This window comes from Coloeus monedula (assembly GCF_965178545.1).
Source record: "Coloeus monedula genome assembly, chromosome: 6".
NCBI classification, from domain to species: domain Eukaryota; kingdom Metazoa; phylum Chordata; class Aves; order Passeriformes; family Corvidae; genus Coloeus; species Coloeus monedula.
The window spans coordinates 59,282,976-59,305,944 of NC_138786.1; the positions used below are offsets into that span (position 1 = coordinate 59,282,976).

The 22,969-nt window shown below is 37.9% G+C and overlaps 1 protein-coding gene across 1 annotated transcript in view; it reads right to left on the reverse strand.

Annotated features, from left to right (window-relative positions):
- Positions 1-22,969, reverse strand: part of SLC38A6 (solute carrier family 38 member 6) — a 38,066-nt gene that overhangs the window by 12,053 nt on the left and 3,044 nt on the right. The window contains exons 4-8 of the mRNA XM_082283412.1: positions 20,300-20,352; positions 17,364-17,403; positions 8,123-8,201; positions 3,631-3,713; positions 3,102-3,160 (exon numbers count right to left, since the gene is read on the reverse strand). Of these exons, the coding sequence (XP_082139538.1) occupies positions 3,102-3,160; positions 3,631-3,713; positions 8,123-8,201; positions 17,364-17,403; positions 20,300-20,352 (314 nt within the window). The remainder of the gene's footprint in view (positions 1-3,101; positions 3,161-3,630; positions 3,714-8,122; positions 8,202-17,363; positions 17,404-20,299; positions 20,353-22,969) is intronic.

The window sequence follows — 22,969 nt, forward strand, 5'->3', positions numbered from 1 at the left end:
ACTCTGTCTAAAGCTGGAATAGGCTTCCCAAGCACTGGAAAGGGGCATGGAACTGAAGGGCAAGGTTTGGGGAAAGTAAAATGTGCCTGGCAGTGGTGAGGGGAAGCTTTCCTGCAAGCTAAAGAGCAAAGATATATATAAACATTGCAGGGGAGGACCAGACAAGCCAAACCTAAAAGGCTGGAAAACATTTTTCTAAAATATATGTAATACAGATTAAGAATAGACTGAAGTGGAAATAAAAGAAGACAAAATAAAATGCACTAGGTGCATTTAAAAATCTGTATTTATATTTGCCCACCTACTTAATTATTCAAATGTGTTTGGGTTTCCAATTGTAGTCTAATGAGGTTCCCCAGCAGGAAAGGATTTTTAAGCTGGCAGCACAGCCCAGTTAGCTGAGCAGTCATGCAGGCACCACAACCCTCCTCTAGAACTTCAAGCCTATTTCATATAAACATTCTTTTGAGTATAACAAACATTTGGTTTTAAGTGAAAAAAACCTTAAAAATCAAGAGAGATTCTGTGGGAAAAGGGTATTTTAAGACCACACCAAAAACATTGCTAAAGAATAAAGTTAGAGGCTCAAAGTGTTCTAACAATCTCAGTGATTTTTTGTATCCTGCAGAGGGAAAACAGGAATCCCTTTATTCCAGCAGTACTGACAGCACTCAGCAAAGGGGCTGTCTGTGCATAACATCACACATTACATATGGCAGGTTCCCAATCTGCAACATGTTTTGTTCTGGAAACATAAGAGATTTATAAAAACACACCATCAGCAATCATTAACACCTTTGTTGAACAAGCTACCAATAATGCTGTCTCCACATACACAAAAAAAATAAAAGCGTGTCTTTACGCTTCACCAATATTCAATACAGCAAGAGGGGAGGCAATAACAAAACAGTTTAACAATAAATTTCTTTTCCCTGAGGATTCAACTCGGGGAAGCATTCAAAAGTCAGAACCAAAAGTGCTCAGGACCTCACAGAATCTGGCTTTGAATTTATACTTATACACACTTGTTTATCTCCTAGATCAGCTCATCTCAGTGTCTGCAGTATTTTTGCAAGGGAAGACTAGAACCAATTTATTGGTTTTAAAGGAAGAGATACTGAGGCACACAGAGGACATTCATGACGTGCCCAGGCCCCAGAGCAGAGCCCAGAACAAAGAAGTCTCCAGCCCTTTGCTCGGTGCACTCCCTGACCAGACTGACCAAGACGTCTCTTTTCTGCAGGCTGCAGTAAAGTTGTGGCTTGCTGGCAAAAAGCTGAACAGATGGTGTGCACTTGAAAAGGCACAGAATTACTGTATATGCAAAATATAATTATATCACTTCCATATGACTAACACAGTTCTCTTCTGGAACAAATTAAAACATATCTGCCACATAGAAATTAACAGCGTGCAAACTAAAACACCATTTCAACAGCACATATCACCCACTTCAAAGCAATTAGATATGAAAACTAAACCATATTTAATGCCTTTGACTTTCAGGGCCTGAACAAGTCAGAATATTCTGTCAAGAGTATTGGTTTTCTGGAAATACCCATAAAGGCTTTTAAAAATTTTGACCTCACTTAGATTTACTGAGGCTGCTGCTTTGCCATTTAACAAGAAAGAGTAAGCACACAAATTTAACCATTTCATAAAAAATCCAGCAGTCTGTACTCCTTCATTAGCACTCTCTACCCACTTTTTTTGATAGAGAATCACAAACTAAAATCTAGTTTAATTCATGCTTACACATTTGCTTTTTCAGGGACTGAAGTTGTTTTCAAATGCATCCACCCATTACAACAGCTTTCCTCAGAGATCCATAAGCATTCCCTTTGAAATCTAGGGAGCTGAACTGGTTTTAAAACCCTTGCAACTTGCTTCAGACAAAGGCCTATGTCAGCGTTACAGTTAGTGCTTTTTCTTACCTTTTTTTTCCAATTCCTTTTTTCTTTTAAAGATAAATTTTAGGAGAGAGGTCAAAAGTTAAGGTAATTTATAAATATTACAAATGAATTTCCATTAACTCTGGAGAGGCTGTGGCTGCTTCTCAATGTTCAGCTTAAGAAGAATACTTCCCAAGGTCCTACAAACACTGCAACTCTCCAGGGATACCCTAGGGAGATGTTTTGACAGCTTTGAAGTTTGGTTTTATCACATGGTTTAGTTCCTAATGGATTGCCTTGGTCTCCTGGATGGCATGTTTGTTCAACTTGCCTTCAACTCTGTTTATCCCTTTGTGAAACAGGTATTAAATGCAAGTCAATGCAAGCCAGAATGACAGGGCAGAGGGGGAACATTTTTGCCAGGCTCCCAAATAACACTCAAACAGACGACAGAGTGAGAGTTGTTCAGTTGTACCACATATTACACATGTGCATTAACATACTTTTTCCCTGTAGAAAGAAAAAAGTGCAACTTAAAGGCACATTTTCTCTCTTAGATCTGCCTAGCAGGTCTCACTTTTGGTATTTGGAAACATCTACCTCACAGGGGCCTTGAGAGGGTGAACATCAGGGTCAAAAACCCCCATATGGCTCAGAGAAAAGAACTTTTCCTTTCAGCTGGAAAGGAGAATAAGGTCATTGACGTATTAATGAATCTTGTAAACTGCCTTAATGAAGTTCTAGTTTTCTTTGCCTTTTTCTGAACTCTGTCACTCCATTATACATGTAAATTTAATTTATTTGGAGTATATTAAATTTTCTTCTGCACTAGTTGCCGTAAGTAATAGCTAGAAGTTAAGAAAACAGAATTCCATTCTCTGCTAGTAGGGAAACAAAAATGTATGTGCCAGCTCCCTTTGCTGCACCCTCAGCAAAAAAAAAAAAGAAAAGAATTGTTATATTTACCAGCCCAAAATATAATTATTTTAAATCTTTTCACATGCTTGGAAGTTCATACACATTTCCAAACCTCAGCAAAACAAAAGTAATCTGTCCAAGCAAGCACATACTGAACTTAAGGAAAATTCTAAATTTCACATAAAAAGTTAAGGGGGAGGGGAAGACAAATTAATTTCAAAACAGACTTATGAAAACATTCAAACAATAAGGTAAAAAAAAAGATAAGCTGTGCAGAGATTTTTAACTTACCACAAGAGTAAAGTACACCGTAAAGAAAAATGATAAACTACTTGTGTAGCCAAGAAAGCCTGTAAAATAACAGTAAAAATAAAAGAGAATTTATAAGGAAAGTGATCCTAATGTACAGCTAAAGCTTTACATTTTAGGCATGTTTTCTATTACAGTGCTTGGTATCTGGGGCTTAGGACTCAGAATAACAACATTCCAACTGCCTGTCACAGATCATTTATGTAGTTTTGTAGGGCAGAATTAGAACTGGCTTACCACTAATGGCATGCTGTAAGTAAATGCAGCTCTTTAATGTTCTGCTGTAAAGATTTTATTTTAGTATTGCAGACAAAATACTACTGCAACCCAAGTAATAGGTTAACTAGGCAGGGCTGGAAGGCAGAACACACTACAACAACTTAAGTAATCACCACCACCAGCAGCCCCCCACCAGTTTAAATAAATAAATAACCCATTAAGGTTTTAAAGTCTTCAACTGTAATTGCTACTAAAGTAGAATAATATTCACTTCTCTCCTTTAATTACTCACCAATTTTAGGAAGAAGGGCCAGAGGAAAAACAATGCAGACTGAAGTAAGCAGTAGCAGCAGTTTCCCATCAAGGTACCAAGACCTGTTGGAAAATCTATTTAGGACTGATACAAAGCTCAGGAGTCCTAAAAATATGTTTAATTTAGAACTGAGATCTTAGACAAAGCAACCACTAGGAAAAGAAAAAAATAACTTCTTGTGTCACATGCTATTTACATGAATTTGTACTCCTAGTTTCTACACTGATATGAAACAGAGCTCCCAGATAATGAGGGAGCAGATCATCATTCCATAAGAAACCAGCACTGCAGGCAATGTTCCATAGGCAAGTGTCTGCATGGATCAGGGGTCTGATCCATGCAGGTGTGCCAATTTATTTCTCAGCAGCACAACATGCAAATCCCCACCTTGATTCACAGCAATGGTCAGAGGGAAGGATGTTTCATACTCTGCAGATTTCCAGCAGAAGTACTTACATAGCACACTGTGTGTATCTAAAAGTGGATTACAATTTACACACCTGAAGAAACAGCAACATCAATTCCCACTCACTGCTGAGCTTCCCTTCCTTGCATACATCCATGAAAGAAGTAAAAGACAGAAGGGATGGAAATTATGCTGATGAAATCTGGTGTAATGTTTATACATAAAACCACACCTATTAAAAAGCATTGTAGAGGCTGTAGAGGCTGTGAGGTCCTCACATATTTAAAATCTATTTGAAGCATCCAAATCCCATCTCTGAACTGAGGAAAGCACAGATGGATAAGTTGTTAAGTAACAGAAACATCTTGAGGGTGGCTGCCCCGACTTGGCAATAACCATATCCTGTACTGATAAACATCTTGCACATCAGCCTCCGACTTTACCACCTATAAACACCTTGACTTTTGACCTTCCAGTTTATTTAGTCCAGGATATGGTTAGCACCTAATAAACAGGCAGCACCTCAAGTTATCATGAGGAAAGTACCATAACACCTGTGCTAGAGAAGAATTACCATACAGGTATATTAACTACTGCTATACATCATGGACAGCCACTTGTGTCACTTGTTTGAAAAAAAGATGTAGTGTAAGTGAACAGAGAAATTTCAAGGTTGAGGGCATCTTTACTGTATCAAACCCAAAGGAACCGTTAGGTGACAATGTCTCTAGTAAAAACAAGTCAAAATACATCATTCTTCAAAAAGTGTATTATTAGCTAGGTCTGCTACTGCTACAGTGAAGAAGCAACTTTGCCCAGATCAGCTCCTTGCTGTAGTATTTATTCTTCACGTTGTTATCATTTAGCATTCATATATTTTTAAACTTTTTCTTTCTTTCCAGTCTGGTGGATGTTCAGATGAGGAGGAACAGCATCACGGCAGAGGACATAAGGATCATGCACTATGTGTAGATGTGGGACCTCTGTCTAAATTTCCTGATTCTAGACATGCAGCAAACCCACAGCTGCCACCGAGGTTCACAAGCTCAGCAGAACAGGCAGAAAATTATTTTGGTTACTTTACGGTAAATGAAGAAACATTTGTGGGTGGGGGGGGGAACAGAGAGGAAAACAGCAGTGAGGAAATGAAGGAGAAAAAGTAATTTTGTACATTGCTTCATTTTGGAATACCAATTCTTACACTTAAAAAGACCTCAAAAAAACTGCATAGTGGACTGCTTATCAGAAAATGTGTCCATTTTGTCCTCAAAGTACTGTTGTAAAAATACACTTATTTTCCAAAGGCAGAATAAATGTTTTGATAGTGCCTTTAAAATCAATGTGATCTGTAAATTTAATCCTATATGATAAAAGCATTCAAAATATGAAATACAGAATATAAATCCTTGACTCTGCTGAAAAAGCTTTGGCATGCAGATGTTTCTCCTCCCTCCCCCATATTTTAAGTAAAAGCAGACATTTATAAATCGCTTTAATTTCATTCCTGAATTCAACAGAACAAGATATTCATATGTTCTAAATTAGGATCTTACTCTCAGTCCATATCAATTATACAACACACAAGCAAGACAACTTAATTGCATCAATCACATCCTCTGACAGGGTCATTAAATGTTAACAGAGGGCTCACAAATTACAACTTTTTAACGCAATCCTCATTTCATGTCATCAAAACTATGTGGAATTCTTGTTATGCAGACAGAAACGTCTCCACTCAATATTAATAAATGTTCATATTGTATGGTTTTGTTTTTTAAAAAGACATGAGGATGTGTTAGACTGGCTCTGAGCCTTTCAAACACACACACACCTGCTAACCTTTATCTATAAAAATAATTTAATGCACAAAACATTCTTTAGATGGGTTTCCCAAATGTACAGCTCTGGAGGGTTTATGCATATAAAATACTTTCGCAGATAGTTTAACTGACACTTTTGATACATCCTAACTACAGTTAAGATAAATTCTGCACCAAATGAAAGAGTATCAGATGCTATAATGACTTAAAAAAACCAGAACAGTTGTGCAACCACATCTGGAAACAAGTGGTCCAGGTAAAGAAGTTGAATCAAACTATTCAATATTTATGCCCTTTGCATAAGTAAGTTGCTGCTTAGGCTTGGTATTTGAGTACCTATTTTTGTTGAACAATTTCCTACAATTTAAAATATCTGCTAGTAAAAACATACACTTAACATCTGCAAAAAAATACACAGAAACAAAAGATTATGCTCTACCACGGCCATTAATATGGCAAAAGAAATTAAATATACATGTGGGCATGCATGTGTGCGTGTTCCTGGAATACTGCTTGACCACTGCACTTGAACAATTTGCTTGCACAAATACTGGAGGAGGGAAATTGTGTTAAATAAACACTGATTGATGCAAGAACTACAATTAACAGAGGCAGAAACTGGACGAGACCAGGCTGCCAATCACCTAACCACTAGAGCTGTGGTTAGATGGACAATCTCAGCTCTTTCTAAATGCAAAGTTGAACTTCATTCCCATCTCAAACTGTAATTTCAGCTAAGGAAGAAGCGTGGGTGTTGGCAGAGCTGACAGATCACTGAGGATTACAACAGCTATGGGGATTTGTAATAAACACTTCAACACTGCAACCTTTCTGTGTGTTCACATCCAGGAGATCTGAGGTAGGACCTGGACAGACAAAGCTGTTGGGAGCATTATCCCACAGGCAGAGCCTTTTTCAGACAGAACAGCCCTCTGAGCAGTGCACGGGACCTCCACGTTCTACCCACAAGGAGTTTTCTTAAGCTGTTTGTTTCAAAGTGTATCTTTGCTGAAAGAAAAGTCACTTTCCATAAGCAGAGCTGACATAAAATTAAAACCAGCAGTAAGAGATGTTAGATGCTAAATTTGGGGCTGGCAGATTGGAATACATGCAGCAGATACAGCAGCAGCTCAACACCACTGTGTATGGAGAGTGAGGCTGAAGTATGAGCTTGAAGGAGAAGGTTACAGCACCCAAATGAAAAGCTGATGACTACTGCAGCTGGAAGAGATACATTAGCAGACTAACAATAACATATATACACAAAATGTAACAGTTTAGTGAAAAAAAAAGAAAACTGACAAAAAACCTTACTAAAAATGTGAAAGACAGAAAGCAAGATTACAGCCACAATTAATTTTTCAAACTCATTATAAAACCCAGAAGTTGTGATAAAATAGAAAATCAACTAAAGTACCTTTTAACAAACTGATTTCCCACTTAAAATTCACCCACAACATTCAGGAATAATACAACCATCACGCAGCCTTGAGACAATTTCACCACATTTCAATCCAGAGCAAGTTTTGAGCTGAAAACATCTGAAAATAGCAGTTTGGAAAAACAGCTGTAATGCAGTCCAAGATACACTGTTACAAATGACAGCAGCACTTGAACAACTCAAACAAGATATCTCAGTGCTGAAGCTGCAGTGTTTGCCTTAGCACAGGCACAGATTTCTTGCGACAGTTCTGATGGAAATGTGAGGGACACACTCCTTACAAACAGCTTTACAGCTAAACTGCAAAAAGTAACTTCTTTACTGGGAGCCAAGTTTAGGAATTATAAACCAAGTCTGAAAACCTGGCATTTTTCCCAAGACAAGTCCAAATACTAGAGCAAGACAACAGAATATTTCAATATAAATGCCTGCCATTTTTTGTACTGTGATTTTGAATTAAGTGAAGTGATAACATGACAGCAGTGGAAATGTTTCTTCTCCTCTCCTTCCAGTATCTTCCTGGTTCCCCTTTTAAAATATTACAGAAGGGAGATTCCTGTAGATGGAGTTTTGCCACTGACTTTGAGGTCATCGGATGGGAAATCGCCATGAGGAAAGAATCACGCTCTGTGTGTGTGCTGCAAGATTTGCACTTGCCAAATACATTTCATATTCCAACAACTCATGTAAATGACTATTTTCACATGTGATCTCAGAGAAGTGCCAGTACCCACGTCCTTCAGCAGTGCTGAACCCCTTTTTTCTTCAAGACAAACACAGAATGTACAAAGCACTTTTCCTTACCCACTCTCGGCTCCACTCAAAAGCCCCGCAACAGCCCCAGGAAGTTCAGACTTCACAATCAACAGATAAGATGACATGGCTGCAAACAGAAGCAGGACAGATTTAGCAGAAAAACAGCAGCATCTCAGCCAGCACGGCTGGACCGGCATGGTTACGCCTGGAACATCTCAGCTCTGTGTGAGACACCACGGCACCAGAACCAGAATTTATTTTCTAATATACTTCCTTTAAAAATAGCTGCTAGTATTGCACTGATGTCAGCTAATGCCTCCAAAGAGACTGTTACAATGTGAGTCTTGAAACAAGGAAAACATAATCCAGAGGACTAAAAGGCAAAATAATATAATATATAGGCCTGCCCTTCTACCTGGGAATACAGACCTACAGGCTTGAGACAGACTACACAGCTGCAGCACTCCTCCTTTCTCTTTATGAAACATTATTCATGATGAGAGTAAATAATATTTGTTTCTCTCAATACAGTAGGGTATTTTAAAGACTGTTTTCATAGTTGTTCAACTGCTGTTACACTAAATAAATACAAGACAGAAATTCAAACACAAGAATAGGACTTGAAAGGATTTTTTATACTGCAAGGTTTGGTCCTCAGAGCTAAGACGATTATCAGTGACAGATCCCTGCTTCTCATGATAAATCCATCACCAACAAGATCCCAACAATAATATCAAGTGCAGAATTGTACAGGAACTGTGAAGCAGAAGAGAAATTATTATCTACTCTTACAGGAGTGTTGACTTGAAATTAAGTGTTTTTCATTCTATTCAGCAGAAAGCAATGATGCGCACACAGAAATCCAAAAGCTCCTTCACAGTGCCACTTTTCTCCTTCACTAAATAAAGTGATCAAAGGCATGAATGAGAGGTTTTTAAATTCCAATTTATACTAGTCTGATATCTTCACATACTGTTTGTGTCGCTTTTTCATGTAACCAGCAGAGAATTACTCAGAAAAATCAAGCTTTGCAGACAGTTTCAACGAACATCAAAGGCTAAATGAAACTAATTTCCATCCAGCAGCAGCAAGTAATTTTAGTAACATAAAAAAGCTTAGTTACATTCAATCCCTGACAAAAACTCATCTGTTGTATTCAAATTTTACTGTTCTGTATTTAGTAATTCTTTAAAATTTTACCACAGTATATTTATTCATGCTTTAAAATTAAAACATATATTTTGAAAAGGTAAAGCAACAAACTTTCATAAGATGATATTTGAATAAGTTTGTGGGGGTATTTTATTTAAGGAATGCTTTGAATCTTAAAAGAAAAGATGTGTGGACTCAGACACTGCTGTACACAGCAGTTACTGTTAAATTTTGAAGAAAGGGTAAGGTGGTCCCTATGAAGAAAGAGAATTCTATTAATACAAAGTGACATCTACCTACCGCAAGGTTAAATTAAAACCATTTGGTAAGTCACTAAATAAGGAAATATTCACTTCTTCATAATTAAATGCTCTGGTTTTTCCAATATTCATGTATATTTAGTGACATGTAGCTGTTGATTGTGTGTGCTGGGGTATTTATCTGCTGTCCTGATTTACTCTCCTACAACAGAATGTAGGTTCAACCAGAGAAAATTACAGCATGCCTATTTCTAAGTCACTAGAATTTATAATTAACCCAATTTTTCATGCTAAGTTGCAGGCAGATGCATATTTCACTCAATTTTTTTAAATACTAAGTGGGGGAGGAGGGAAAGGAAAATTCCTCTAAACTGCAATTCAACCTTATTTATCCATTAGCCTTCTCCCCTGTATGATACAATTCTTTATACAAAAGCAAGTCAGAATTTTCATATATTTATGTCCTTCAGAAAGATTTTAAAACTAGGTTTTTGCAGTCTCCACTGCAGAAACCTTCAAATTAATTTCCAGATCAGATTTCCTCCAATATGCAATCTGTCACTCTGCCCTTGCATTCCTATTAGCCTCTGGCTAATCACTTGATCACTTATCCTTTGTTACTCACTCTTTGTTTTTGAGAGGAGTCCTATTTCACTGAATTCCACTCCTAAGGAGGGAGCCAGTCCTGCACCAAGGAACTTGTGCATGCTGAACATTTGTGTGCATCTTTCTTCCTTTCTCTGGGCATATGGGAAACAACCTCACATAGTAGGATTTCCACCCCCCCCCCCCCCCCCGTTTATATTCTCTTGTTTGCTCTACAAGATGAGTAATGAATTATAAATAATTCCTGATGCTTAAACAAGACCTGAATCTTGTACATGAATCTGAGCAGGATGCCCATGCTTAATACAGTTTAAAAAGCCCAATCCTGCTTTTAGTTCATTTGCAAACAGTTTTAATTCTCCTCAGGAGAAACAACTCCTTGTAGCTTTACTTGGCATGAAGACACTAACCACTGTTTAACTCTGCAACACACTACAGAATGAGCAAAGAACGTGGTTTGGTTGGTTGGTTTTTTAAAGATGAAACTAAAACAAGAAGAACTAAAACAATAGGACAGTCTTTTTCTACTTGAGGAATCAAGAGCATAAAATATGACAGACAAAAAATCACGTATCCTTTGCTCCAAATAACAACTTGTACCTCACTTCCCTGCCGCCCCCTGCGACCGAAGCCACGTCAGGCTGCATTGTACAAATGAAATGTCAGCTCTCCTTGGCAGCCTTAATGTGCAACGGAAGGAAGAGATTACACAGGCACGAGACTGAACTGTGACACAAGTGAACACAACAAAAAGCACACCCTTGTGGTCTGATTTACCCCACCTGGAAATACTGACAGAGACATCTACTCCAGCACTGCGGGAGACGGGTTTCCTGCAGAACAAATGGCGTGCGATGGTGCAGTCCGAGGCTGCAGCAAGAGGGGGATGCCACAAGGGCTGAACTAGAACTACGTGAGCAACCTTCATATGGTCACTTCCTAACTTTCAGGTCCTGAATTTGCATCTATTATGTTACTTTTAGGTAATTTTCAGTATGCATCAAGAGCTACTTGATGGAGAACTAAGCAGTTCTGAACTTCTCAATGGGCCTTGACACACCAGAACTCAAAACAAATCAGAATTATATTAATAGTTCATTATTCAGTAGACTTGCACTGTGTTGAAAGCAGCAAGACATACTGCTCTTAAAATACCTATCACTTTGCCATGTTCTGAAAACTTGGTATTAGCTCTTTCACAGAAAAAATAAGAAGTTTATTAAAATATAAAATAGAGTACTTGCTTTACACTTCCATCACTACAGCCTGCAGTGCCACTATAAGCCGTGACTCTCTATAACTACACAGAGCATGCATACATTTTTTAGAATGTCTTTGCTGTGCTACAATATTGTTTAACACTGAGCATATGTGCCCCTACGTGAAAAAAACAGTTACTAGAGAAAAGGTTATGTTTTTTAAATAGTCCTCAAAATACCTCTTCTGAGGTAGCCTCATCTTAAAATATGTGGGTTGCTGTTTGGTTAACAGCAAAAAAACCCCTGTAACTTCTTATTATCCTACCCAAAAAGAGACCAAGTGCTGAAGTCCACAGCAGTGATGCCAGAGAATGTACAATAAACTTATACATAAACACAGAATTCATGGGGATAAATCCCTTCAAATCAGTTCATTGAAGGAACTAAGGCTTCTGGTTAGTTTTTCCTCATCTACCACTGTAGATGATCATATTAGAGCCCTATAAAAATGTCTTGCATTTTTAAGCACTGTGCAAAGATGGAAACAAGTTCCCCTCCCAACTTCCCACAGGAGAAGACAGGGCAGGTACTGTTTCTAATATTTCCTCTGAGTGGAAGCTTAAAAATAAACATTAGGATAATTTATCTGGTTTTAAATGTAGATGTAGAATGGAGTGTGGAGAAATTCCAAGAACTGAAACAGGTTGTCATCTTCTTTGCTTGTCTTCCTATTATGGAGACTCATCCTGATGAATTTCTGCTCCCTTGCCTCCCTTTTCCTTCTACCTTTAGCTTTTACCTGAATTAGTCTGGAACTTAACTATGGCAAGCTTAAAAAACAAACAAAAAAATCCTTCTTATTCTACATGGAACACATGGGTAGCAGATTTGACAGAACTTCATTAGTTTAATTATTTCTGTACATTTATACTAAAAGAATAGAAAAGTTTCCTACACAGCTCATCACATATTCCATTCTGTAGTACAGCTGCAGGTTGAGATTTCTGTCTTTTTTTTTTCTATTATTTAAAGCAAGCTTAATATTCTTTACCATAGCAAATCTTCCAAGAACCACTCACTGCAATAGGAAAACACAGGAGCATGGGTCATCAATTGTTGAATTAGTACAGGAGCTGACAAACCTGCCCTTAATTAAGGCAGCTCTGCACTGGAAATCCTCACTTTGAATCAGTCAGGGTAATTAGGCTTTCAGGTCAAAAGTAAACTGTGCTGTGAAAACAAACATTTGAGTTTGTTTGAAAACAGAATTAGATTTCCCATACTTAAAAGAACCTCAGTAATTTCTTAAGGTATTAAGGATGCAGGTCTCAGTGTGTAACAAGCTGTATTTTATTTTATTCCTCCATGACTTGCACCATTAATTTTTTTCAAAGTTTCTGGAGTACTGTTGTTGCTGATTACACAAAGGTAATTCCCATCCACCCCCTCAGTCTGAAAAAATAGTTGCTTTATTTAAATTTGAAGCAAATTTTGCAAATACGTTTAGAACTAAACTGAAGAATGGATGAACTTGGCGGGGGGGTGTGTGAAAAAGAAAAAGAAAAACACAAAAGAAAATAATTTGCAATAAAAAATGTCCAATTAACTTGATAAAAGTGTCTTTTTAGTCTCTGCACAGCATCTCTAAGCAGGCACTCACAGAAAGCACACATATATATGTTTGCATAGGGGGGAAGTTAGTTAAATATTTCATTGTTTACCTGGCAGAAAAACAAAGGGGAGGGGACTGGAGGTTCCCGAGGCGCCGGGCTGCCGGCAGCTCTCCCGGGAAAGCGGCCCAGGGTGTGCGGGGCCGGGCCGGGCCAGCAGAGGGTGGTGCTGCTTTTTTTAAATATCTGCTTTTCACAGTGGCTACGCCTCTCGATTGACTTCGGGAAGCTTGAAAAAATACGAACCAAGAGATTGTAAATGCATATTTAGGGTGTCTCACACTCACAGCAGGGTCTCTGTGTATTGTCACCTTGACTGTATTAACAGGCCATAAAATCTACAGAGCAGCATCACCCATTGGAACGAATCCTGTCACTTCCAGTCACTGCCTGCAACATTCAGGCAGTGCCGAGGACAAAACAGCACTCCAGGGATACGGAAGGAGCTTTTTTCCTCTTTATTTGTTCTTACAAAGAAGAAAAACTTGTACCTTTGAGGACATGATAACTGCAGAATATAGAAACAAAAAACTAAAAGCATCAGTTACAGAAATTACACTGAATTAAAGGGTATTTATATGAGAAAACAAATAGTTCTTTGTAAAATTAAGATAGCTGTCTGGAAAGCTGAGTTCCAACGAATAGCTGCAATGGCCACCTGGGTACAAGCCAAGGCAGGTTATCTGAAGAAACTCAAAAAAAAAAAAAAGTATTGCAAAAATGCCTCACAGAGACCACCTAAGCTACATGGTGGTACCGCAGGTTCCACTGCAGCACTTAAGCTCACTGCTAACAAATTTTAAATAATTCAACTCCTCAGCAGCTTGGACTGATGTTTGTGTGTGTCACAGGCACCAGCCCCTGTGGGCTCAGCCGTATCTCAGCCAGCAGTGACCTTCAGCTGATGGCAGCCCCAGCCCTGGGAAGCATGCTGGAAAGCTCCGCATGCTTCCTGCTAGACCTCAGCGCTGGGGATTTGTTAGTGCTGGCAACGGGCTGAGAGCTGCTCTTGTGCAATACTTTATTGTGTTTGTCTCCATTTTTCCACTAGCCTTGCTAAAAATCAGCCCTTCTCTAACTTTATTACGCATGCTTTAGGAGTCCTAAAGATTTTCTCTTGGGCACACAGCTGCAGACTGTCCTTTTCAGTCACATCCACAGAGGGGACAATTCTAGAAGAGAAATTGCTGTACTCCTTCCTTCCTTCTTCCTCCCCTGCTTCAGAAAGCACCTAGGAAGCTCACAAAACTTCCCTGGCAGGGGAGGGAGACAGGCTGTGGGATTCCCAGCCACAGATTGGGCCTGCTGTGCCTCATCCATCACTTCCTAGAAGCACACCACCATTAAACAATAGCAGGGACTCCATCCAACTGCAGTTGCTCCTGGGAAGGATGACATGAGGAGCCAGCAGAGCCATGGAACTCAGCATTGCCGATAGGAGCCTCCCTCTCTCCCTGTGTGCCTCCAGGTCTACAACTCCCCAAGGACCCTCTCCCTTCTTTGAGGGCACCTGACAATCTGGAACCCTTCAAGATCCTCTTCTGCACAGCAGGTGAGAAATGGACATCGGGAAGATCACTCCAGGGAAAGATGTGGGTGACAGGAAAGGGCTGGGAGGAGCAGATGAAGAAACTTCAGCAGCCTGGCAGTGCAATTTGACAGTTCCCTTCTTCATCACATGCACTTTGCACCCACACACACCAACCAGCCCTTTCAGGAACAAGGCAGCTCGCGTGAAACTAAGCACTGGTTTTTTACATTTAAAGGGCTGCTGGATTGGATCAAAATACTGAGAAAGGGAATGTAAAAAGTAATAGCACTGGCTATCCCACTCCACCCTTGATTTTCCTACATTAACAAGTACCTATATTGCAAGAACAAGAACATACTGATTATAAGGAAGGCAAGGCAAATGTTCTCCAAGTTTAATCACTCTAAGCTCTAGATATTCTGTAACGTCTTTTGAGCAATGGTATGAAAATGACTTTAATTTACATTTGGATATTGAAAAGTTAATTCATTATCCTGGTGCATCCTTAGTTAATCTCGTTACTTTAAAGGATTTTGGTATTTATGTTACTTGGATTAATTAAATGCTTTCCAAGGGACGACTAAAAATCTGCAGGAAAAGTTGAACGCTCATGTTAGAGATGCATGCTAAAATTACAATGTACTTGAAATCAATTTTTTTAGCCTTTTAATTTCCAAATTTGACCAATCAGTGCTTTCCTGCAGCTGTACAAAAATGTTTTGGTTTTTTTTTCCCCGCGGGTATCTTGGTAATAGAAAAAGTCAATTCCCCTGTCTACACAAATCCCTAACTGTATGCAATTAGAACGTCAAATTCAAATTTGCACATTAAGCTTTCTTTTAAAAAAAACCAAAGATGACCAATTGGAAAGCATAACTATTAAAATGATTACTAAAACACTCTCTCCACCACAAATTAATGTAAATTACTTCAGCACTTAAGACTATTTTTAGAAGGGATCAGAGCAAACTTTAAAAAAAGCCCAGACTAGATGCAGATAGTGACAATAACCCTGTTATAAAGTTGCTTAATCACAAGCCATCTTTCATTATCTCATGCTCTCTAATCACTTCTGAAATAAAATACTGTATGATGCAACGTGCCCAGGTCTGATGATGGAAGAGGTAACAGAAAACAATTTTATTTTTAGCCTTACTCTGAAATCAAAGATGTTGACAGAGTCTGGATGTCTGCCCAACAGGCACCGTGTTACTGGTTCCTTCAGCCAGACAGAAAAACAAAAAGAAGGGAACATTACAAACCAGCACGACAGGCAGAGCCCAGGTTTTACACTTAATCCCAGCATGGATCTCATTCAGGACAAACTACACTCCACAGTTTCACCACTCCCATTTAAAACCTGCAGAAGGACCAGAAAGACAAGAAAAATTCTTTTCTTTCCATGCAGTTCTTTAAGAGTCAAGGCTGTGTGAAAAGTGAAGAGAACTCTTCATCTCTTTTTTTTTTTAAGAGCCTGTCAGCCTGCAGTACAGTCACGTTCAGAGCTGCTTCCTGACATGGGGCTGACTTGGACTGCAGCATCCAGCATGCACCACTCTGGGGCTCTAGAGTTACTGAGCTGAATTTTATTAAGAATGGCCCAGAAAAGGTTATGAACTGTGATGAGGAAGAAATGAGAGTCAGATTTCCTTTGACAACAGAGTCTTTTACATGATCCCAGAATCTCTGCAACCTGCTCTGTGTATCCCTCCTTCTCTTGTACTGTTTATTTAGAGGTCCACTCAAACGGAAAAGGAAATTAAAAGATTCGTTCATTGCTACAGAACATCCTCTAAAACCTGTATGAATAAATAGTCCTTCATCTTGGAATTGCTATGGTCACTCCTGCCTAAAACTAATGCTTGGATTTTTATAGCCATCTCAATTGGGCAGCTTTTATTATATTGGAACTTTTAGTATAAGAAAATATTCCAAGTTTACCATGAAAGCACAGTTACTTGGTCTAGTTCTAGGTGTCTACACAGGGACAAAAAAGAGCAATCATTGAATTGTCTGGACTTGGCAGGTAATCTTAAAGGAAAGAAGAACAGCACTGGAGCTGTTTCCTTCTGTTGATGTATGTGAACATGGGTATCGTTCTTGGTGGTAGGGGACAGATGAGGGAGCTTTCAGATAATTCCCTCATTTAAAAGAAAGCATCCAAAACATCTACGACAAAAAAAAAAATTATAATTGTTCTATTAGACTTAAAATTGTTCTGTCTACTTTCAAACAAATAATTTCTAAATACATAGTGACTGTGAGCATACCTGGGTAAGAGTTTTAAGGACACAGACAGGGAGTGTTATCTTATTTTGCCATGCACCAAGGAAGACAAAATATGAACAGTGTAAGTGGACAGCCCATACGATGTAAGTCAGGAAGATAAACAACTCCCCCAAAAAAACAAGTTATTGAGCTAACAAAAAGAAAGCTCCCATTAACGCAGAACATATGAAACATCACGGCTAAGTAAACATTACTTGCTACACAAATCACTAAAATGCATAAGCAGGTTCCAACAGCAAAACCCAAAACACATGATCTGATAAAATGCAGCTACCAGATACAAATGTACAGAACAGCAGAGAGGAGATGCTGCTTCCTGAGCCCCTTCCAACGAGCAGTGCAGCTCTAATGGATGTGCTCCACATCCTGGGATGCAGCAACAGGCAGACAACCCAGCCCCCAGAATTCCCCCATCTATCCCACAACTACAGCCCTTCTGCTTAGCATGATCACAAAAGCCTTTCCCTTGAGTTTTCTGTTCTTTTAATCAGTTTCTTAAAAATACTTTAATTATTGCCTTTGGTGTTAGTGGAGCTTTGAAGCCTGTCACACAGTTAATATTGAGCATATGAAGTCTCTTACCTCCAATATTCTGGATAATTATTGTAGTTGCAACAAGGACCTATAAAAAATAGACTTCTTTAGAAAGGGTAAGGATAACTAAAATCATATGTCTATAGCAGGCATAAACCACATGTGTATCATCTTAAACACACCAGATGTAGCAGTGGTAACTAGCCCTGAAAGGAAGAGGATCTTCTCCTTATGAGGAGTTTAACACATGGAAACCAGCACAATCTAAAATTAATATGGGAGAAAAAATTCTGCCTGAAAATATCACATTTTTATTCTGAGACAAAGCAAGAGTAATTATACCATGAAATTTGTTCTGCAGAAGATAAGGTTTTTAAATCACTAAAAACATAAGTGCATTCTAACTGATATCAGGTGAGTACAAATGAAAATGATAATTTACCTCTGAAAAGACAGACAGCAGAGATTTGTAAAAGCTCAAGTGTACTTCCTTACTCTTGAGTATCTTTAGCTGTCAGGAGTGTCATTGTATTTTTAAACTTGCAAACCAGATGGACTTTTCTTTAGCACTTGTGATTATTCATACTGGACTGATATGGAAGCAAAAGTGATCACAGGCTATTAAGATACTTGTGTGAATCAAAAAAAAATTGACTTCCAACTGAAAAAAGAAACCCTAAAAGTGGCTATAAAGTTTTTCCAATGTTTTCTTTTGAGTTCAGTTCTAAAATACCATGATCATCAGGTTCCCTTTTCTTTCTACCCACTGCTCTTCTTGATATAGGACATTCCTAAATGAGTGCTGTCATTAAGTCAACTTGGAAAAAAATTAAGCTACAGTACTGAAAAGAAGTACAAATTTGGTTTTTTGAAAAAAATCACTTCAGATTTTAAATTAATTCAAAGTCAGTTCAATAGTCACCAAGGGAAGGAAATAAAAAAATATGATATCTTGGAATTTGCCAGAGATGGAAACAAACAGTTCCCACCTTTGGAAAGGGAGAATCAGCAATCTTCCAACAGCAGAAAATTTCCATTCTTATAAATCTCAGAAAAATACATTTGAAAGGAAACCACCAGGTTGAGTAATTACTTCAAGAGTAGTTAACCAATAGTTTACTGGCAAACTAAGCTGCCAGTTCAAGCAAAGTTCTCCACAAGCCTGGCTGTATCATCCCCTATGTGTGAGGGAGAAGTACTACTGCAGAGAAAAAGCAAAAACAAAATGTCATCTGTGCCTGACTGAAGTGAGAAGTGCTCAGGGACAGATGAGAATTCAGAACGGTTGTGGTGAAGTAGAAAAGCCTAAAAATCAACAAGATCAGTTAAAAGCAAGGCATTCAGGAAGCAGATCTCAAACACATGACTTCAGAGTTACTGGACTGCAAAGAGAAAACAGTCTGAGATAACACAGTCAGAAGCAGCAAAGCCTGCTTTGCAGGCAAGTTTTAAGAAAAGTGTATAAATATCAAAGATGCTTCAAAAGACAAAGGCGACTGTTCCAGAAAACATCAGTTCACCAGGAAAGCTCGGTGAGCTTTGATTTTTTTATCGAAAGAACAGCTTCCCAACCTAGAAATATTCCAGTGCTCTCCATGCACACTGAAAATAAAAGGCCAGATAATTTTCAGCACAGATTACTTAAATTGAAAATTATGAAAAAGTACATTAAGAAGAACTGAAAAAAAACAAACCACATTTTGACTACAATGTGAAGCTGTGAAATCTCCTTCACTTAAGCCTTTAAATAACAGTTTAGACAAACATCTGCCAAGAATGGTTTATAAATGCTCAGCCCTGCTTCAGGACAAAGGCAGAGTAAGCCACATTTTAGTTTCACCTTAGGCTCTAAATTTCTATTACTTTTTCAAGTAATGGCTTATGGTTAATGTCTACAGAACAGCTCCTGTAAGAAGTAACTGTATCTTATACCTTGTTTTTATCAAGGCTTATTATCTCTTGAGGTCGATCACTTCTTAATTTGATCAGTAAATATTGATCCTCAGACTACACTCATCTGCTTATTAATGCTAATGGAAGCCTTACAAACACCTGATAGCTCAGGTTTAATTCTCAGTGACATTAAGACTTAAGACAACAGTCTCTAGCTTGTTAAGCCAAACTAATTTTTAAAAATTTGCACTGTTTCAGCAAAATATTAAAATCACACTTGTGTGTGGTAAAAACCTGCTTTCAATAAGGTGTAACTGGAACACAGAACACAGAATTCATAACATTAAATGTGCAGTATTCACAGACAGTGTTTCAGCATTTCCTGTGCACCCACTATCACTGCATAGCATCACTGTTAGGAAAAAGATTCAGTGCACACTACAAAAAAATCATAGCTAACATTCTGATTACTCTTATACCAGAAATGGTTAGCTTGATGGTGGCTTTTTTTAGTTTCTTTTCTTTGTGGGTTTGGTTTTTTGGGTTTTTTTAAATCATGAGATAAAAAAAGCAAGAAACATTCAAGTGAAGAGCTTATTAAACAAAAGGAAATAAATAACATGCATTAAAGGTACTCTTAATTGTTCCTATTGTGGAAATAACATGAAAAGCCATCCCTTATCTTAGATCCCTATTAAATGCTGACAATGTAACACCAAATCAATCCCTTACCTGTCTCTTAACATTTTTACAACAGAGGTAGGACTGTATGAAATCTGAGCCTTGAGCCAACCTGACAACAATGCCAGTGAGCAGATTTGTGCAAGCAACTTAACATGAACACTCTGACAGGAAAGCAGCACAAAATCTTGCATTTAAGGAGTGCCAATTTAACTGAAGTTGGACTTCCACAGAGCAGACACACGAACTGAAACCAAGTGAAAAGCTTCAGGATGTAACAGATCTTTCAGCATACTAGAGTGTCAGTAATTTCAGTACTTATTTCATTTATGTCTCTTTAATATGTAAAGAACATCTGCATATCAAAAGTATGAGACCAAGAAAAAAAACAGGTAAAAATGAATACTCACCTTTCCAGTTGATCCAAATGCAAACAGGCCAAGGTCTTCATAAGAAGTGACAGCTGTTGGTAAGGGAGGAAAAAAAAAAAGCTAAAATATCTCTAACTTGAAAAGCTTGAAAGCTCTATTTTTGGGCCTTTCCCCCCTTTTTAAATTAATAAAATTCAGAATTAAAAGAATGTTTCTTAGTATTTTTTAGTTTACAAAATAGCTTTTATATACACCTGTACTCCTGCTACAAAATACAGCTCTATGCTCAAACATTTAGAGACTCTTCAGAAGCCCAATTTAGTATTTGCAGTTGCAATATCTAAAATATAATAGTAATATATTAATGGCAAATTGCCTTCTCCCAAAGATTTTCTTTGTAGGTAAAGAATTATGAGATTAGCATCAACAATTGTATACAAGATATTTCCATATGTTATTCCTTAGAAGAGCAGGTTTTTTTAAATTAAGATGACAAAAGGATACATTTTCATCTTTCTACAGATATAAACATCACCATCTTTCCAGCCTTTAAGAACTAGGCCCCATCTATTTTCAAGAAGGTAAACACCTTCTTCGGTTCAAATCTATTATTAAAAAACCCCAAAAGAAAACCCAAAGCGAAACAAAAATCCTGCCCTTACCTGCACCCGACTTATATAATTACATTAAAACAGCCTGTGGTTTCCTGTATAATTTTGCTGGGTTTTAGCTGAAGCTCACTTCTATTATTGCCAGTAACTCAAAACAATCCCTTCTCAGAGAGAAGCAGTCATATTAAAGCCTTTCATTGTTACTCCGTGTTTTGTTATTAGAAACTCAAGCAGCATCAAAAAGATGAAAGTTTTCTGAGAAATACCACTCACTTTCTTGGGATATAATAAAACAGCTGTGACTGCCTCAGAGGGTAAAATTAATCTCAAACCCACAGAATTCTATTGTCACGACTCTTGGTTTCTCTGCCTTGGTTCTGTTTGGTATAAAACTGCTCCTGTCAGATCTTAATTAAGGGCCCAGCCTTGCAAGTTGAGCTGCTGGGACAGCCCTTCACACCTGAGTGAAGCCCCATTCACTGAAGTAAATGACACAAGACATGGGAGACAGAAGCACCTCACAGAGACCAGATGGCAGGACTGCAGCCTCAGACTTGCCCAAGCTTAGGAGGTTTTATTTCATTGAAGTTCTGCACACAATCAGATCAGTGCTCCAGAGGGGGGAAAAACAAAACAAAACCAAACAAAAACCAAACCCAGCAGAACTTCATTAATTTTCTCATCTCATTTTCTCAAGGGCAAAATTTCACATTTTGCTCTACTACTCGTACCAGCACACTATGACAATATAAATGAAATAACAAAATTAAATGAGCCAGAGTCAGTGCTCAGCATAAACCTGGACTATCTCTAACAGACATAATTAAACAAAAAATGTCTTACTAGATTTTACCCTGTATTTTTCTTAATTTCTATTTATAAAGCAGTTGATCACAAGAGAAAAAAAAATATTTTACAGAGCCATCTTCACTGCCATCAAAAAAACCATCAGTAAAATAGTAAACATATTTAAGAGCAAGTTGTTTTTACCACATGGTAACAAATGTACAGCACACATGTATGAGGAGTTATCAGCAAAGAGAATGAAATTTTCCCCACAATTCCAAAAGAGCAATATGAAACCTTAAAATAATTTCTGTAGTAACTGTGTCTGTAATCAGTTTAGTCCTGTGAACACTGGGAAGCCCTATTACTTGATCACATTGCTTCTGTAATTTCAAGAATATATGGAGCAAAACATTAAGCCAAATTTATATCAAGATAAATAAGTTCTGCCTGATTATCTTAATTTTTATCCTGTTACTAACAGTCCGTGGAAATTACCCCTTTAAGTGTGAAGGGAAATTGGCAAATATAGTACCAGCAATATTTGGGACTAACTCATAATACGAAAAGAAAAAAAACAGCCACAGAACTTCAAAGTGCATCCCACTTAAATTCCCAATTCCTGCTTTACAGAGGAAGCTTAGCCTTTATCAGCCCAAAACAACACAGGTCATACAGAATTAACACCCGGAGAAACACTGACTAAACTAACACCAGCCCAACACTTGACACTTGGGAATATTGTTTTTGCTAAGCCTTTGGTCTCCACAAATCACTTGATTTTGTCAAAGCCCAGACCAACACAACTGAGTAACTGAAGATACTTCCTGATTTTTGACTGCAACTAAAATGCCTGTGCTTAATAATCCTGGCCTCTGTTTAAAATGGAATTAGTATTTGAGCTTCCTTTTCGGAAGGTGTTTTATAGGTCAGCTCTTTCCTAAGTAAGAGTTTACAAACACTTTCAACAGTTCCTCTTCACCACCCTTTAAATTTTTCTAGCTCATTTTTAATATAAAAATGGTAAGATTACCTTCCAATTTGTTTTCATGGATTAAGTTTAATACTGTAACATTGTTTACAAATTAATATAATTTTTTTTAAAGAAGTTTAATTACCTACTTTGGAATCAAGCCCGTACAGAGATTTTACTTTGTCAAGGTACAACAGGTTGTATTTCCCACTTTTTAAAGACAGTGTTCCAAGGAAAAACTTGGAATGCTATCTAACATTTAATGACTTCAATAGCTGACAGGCATTATAGGAAACATAATCTCAAATAATTCATATTTTTAAAAAAATCAAAACACAA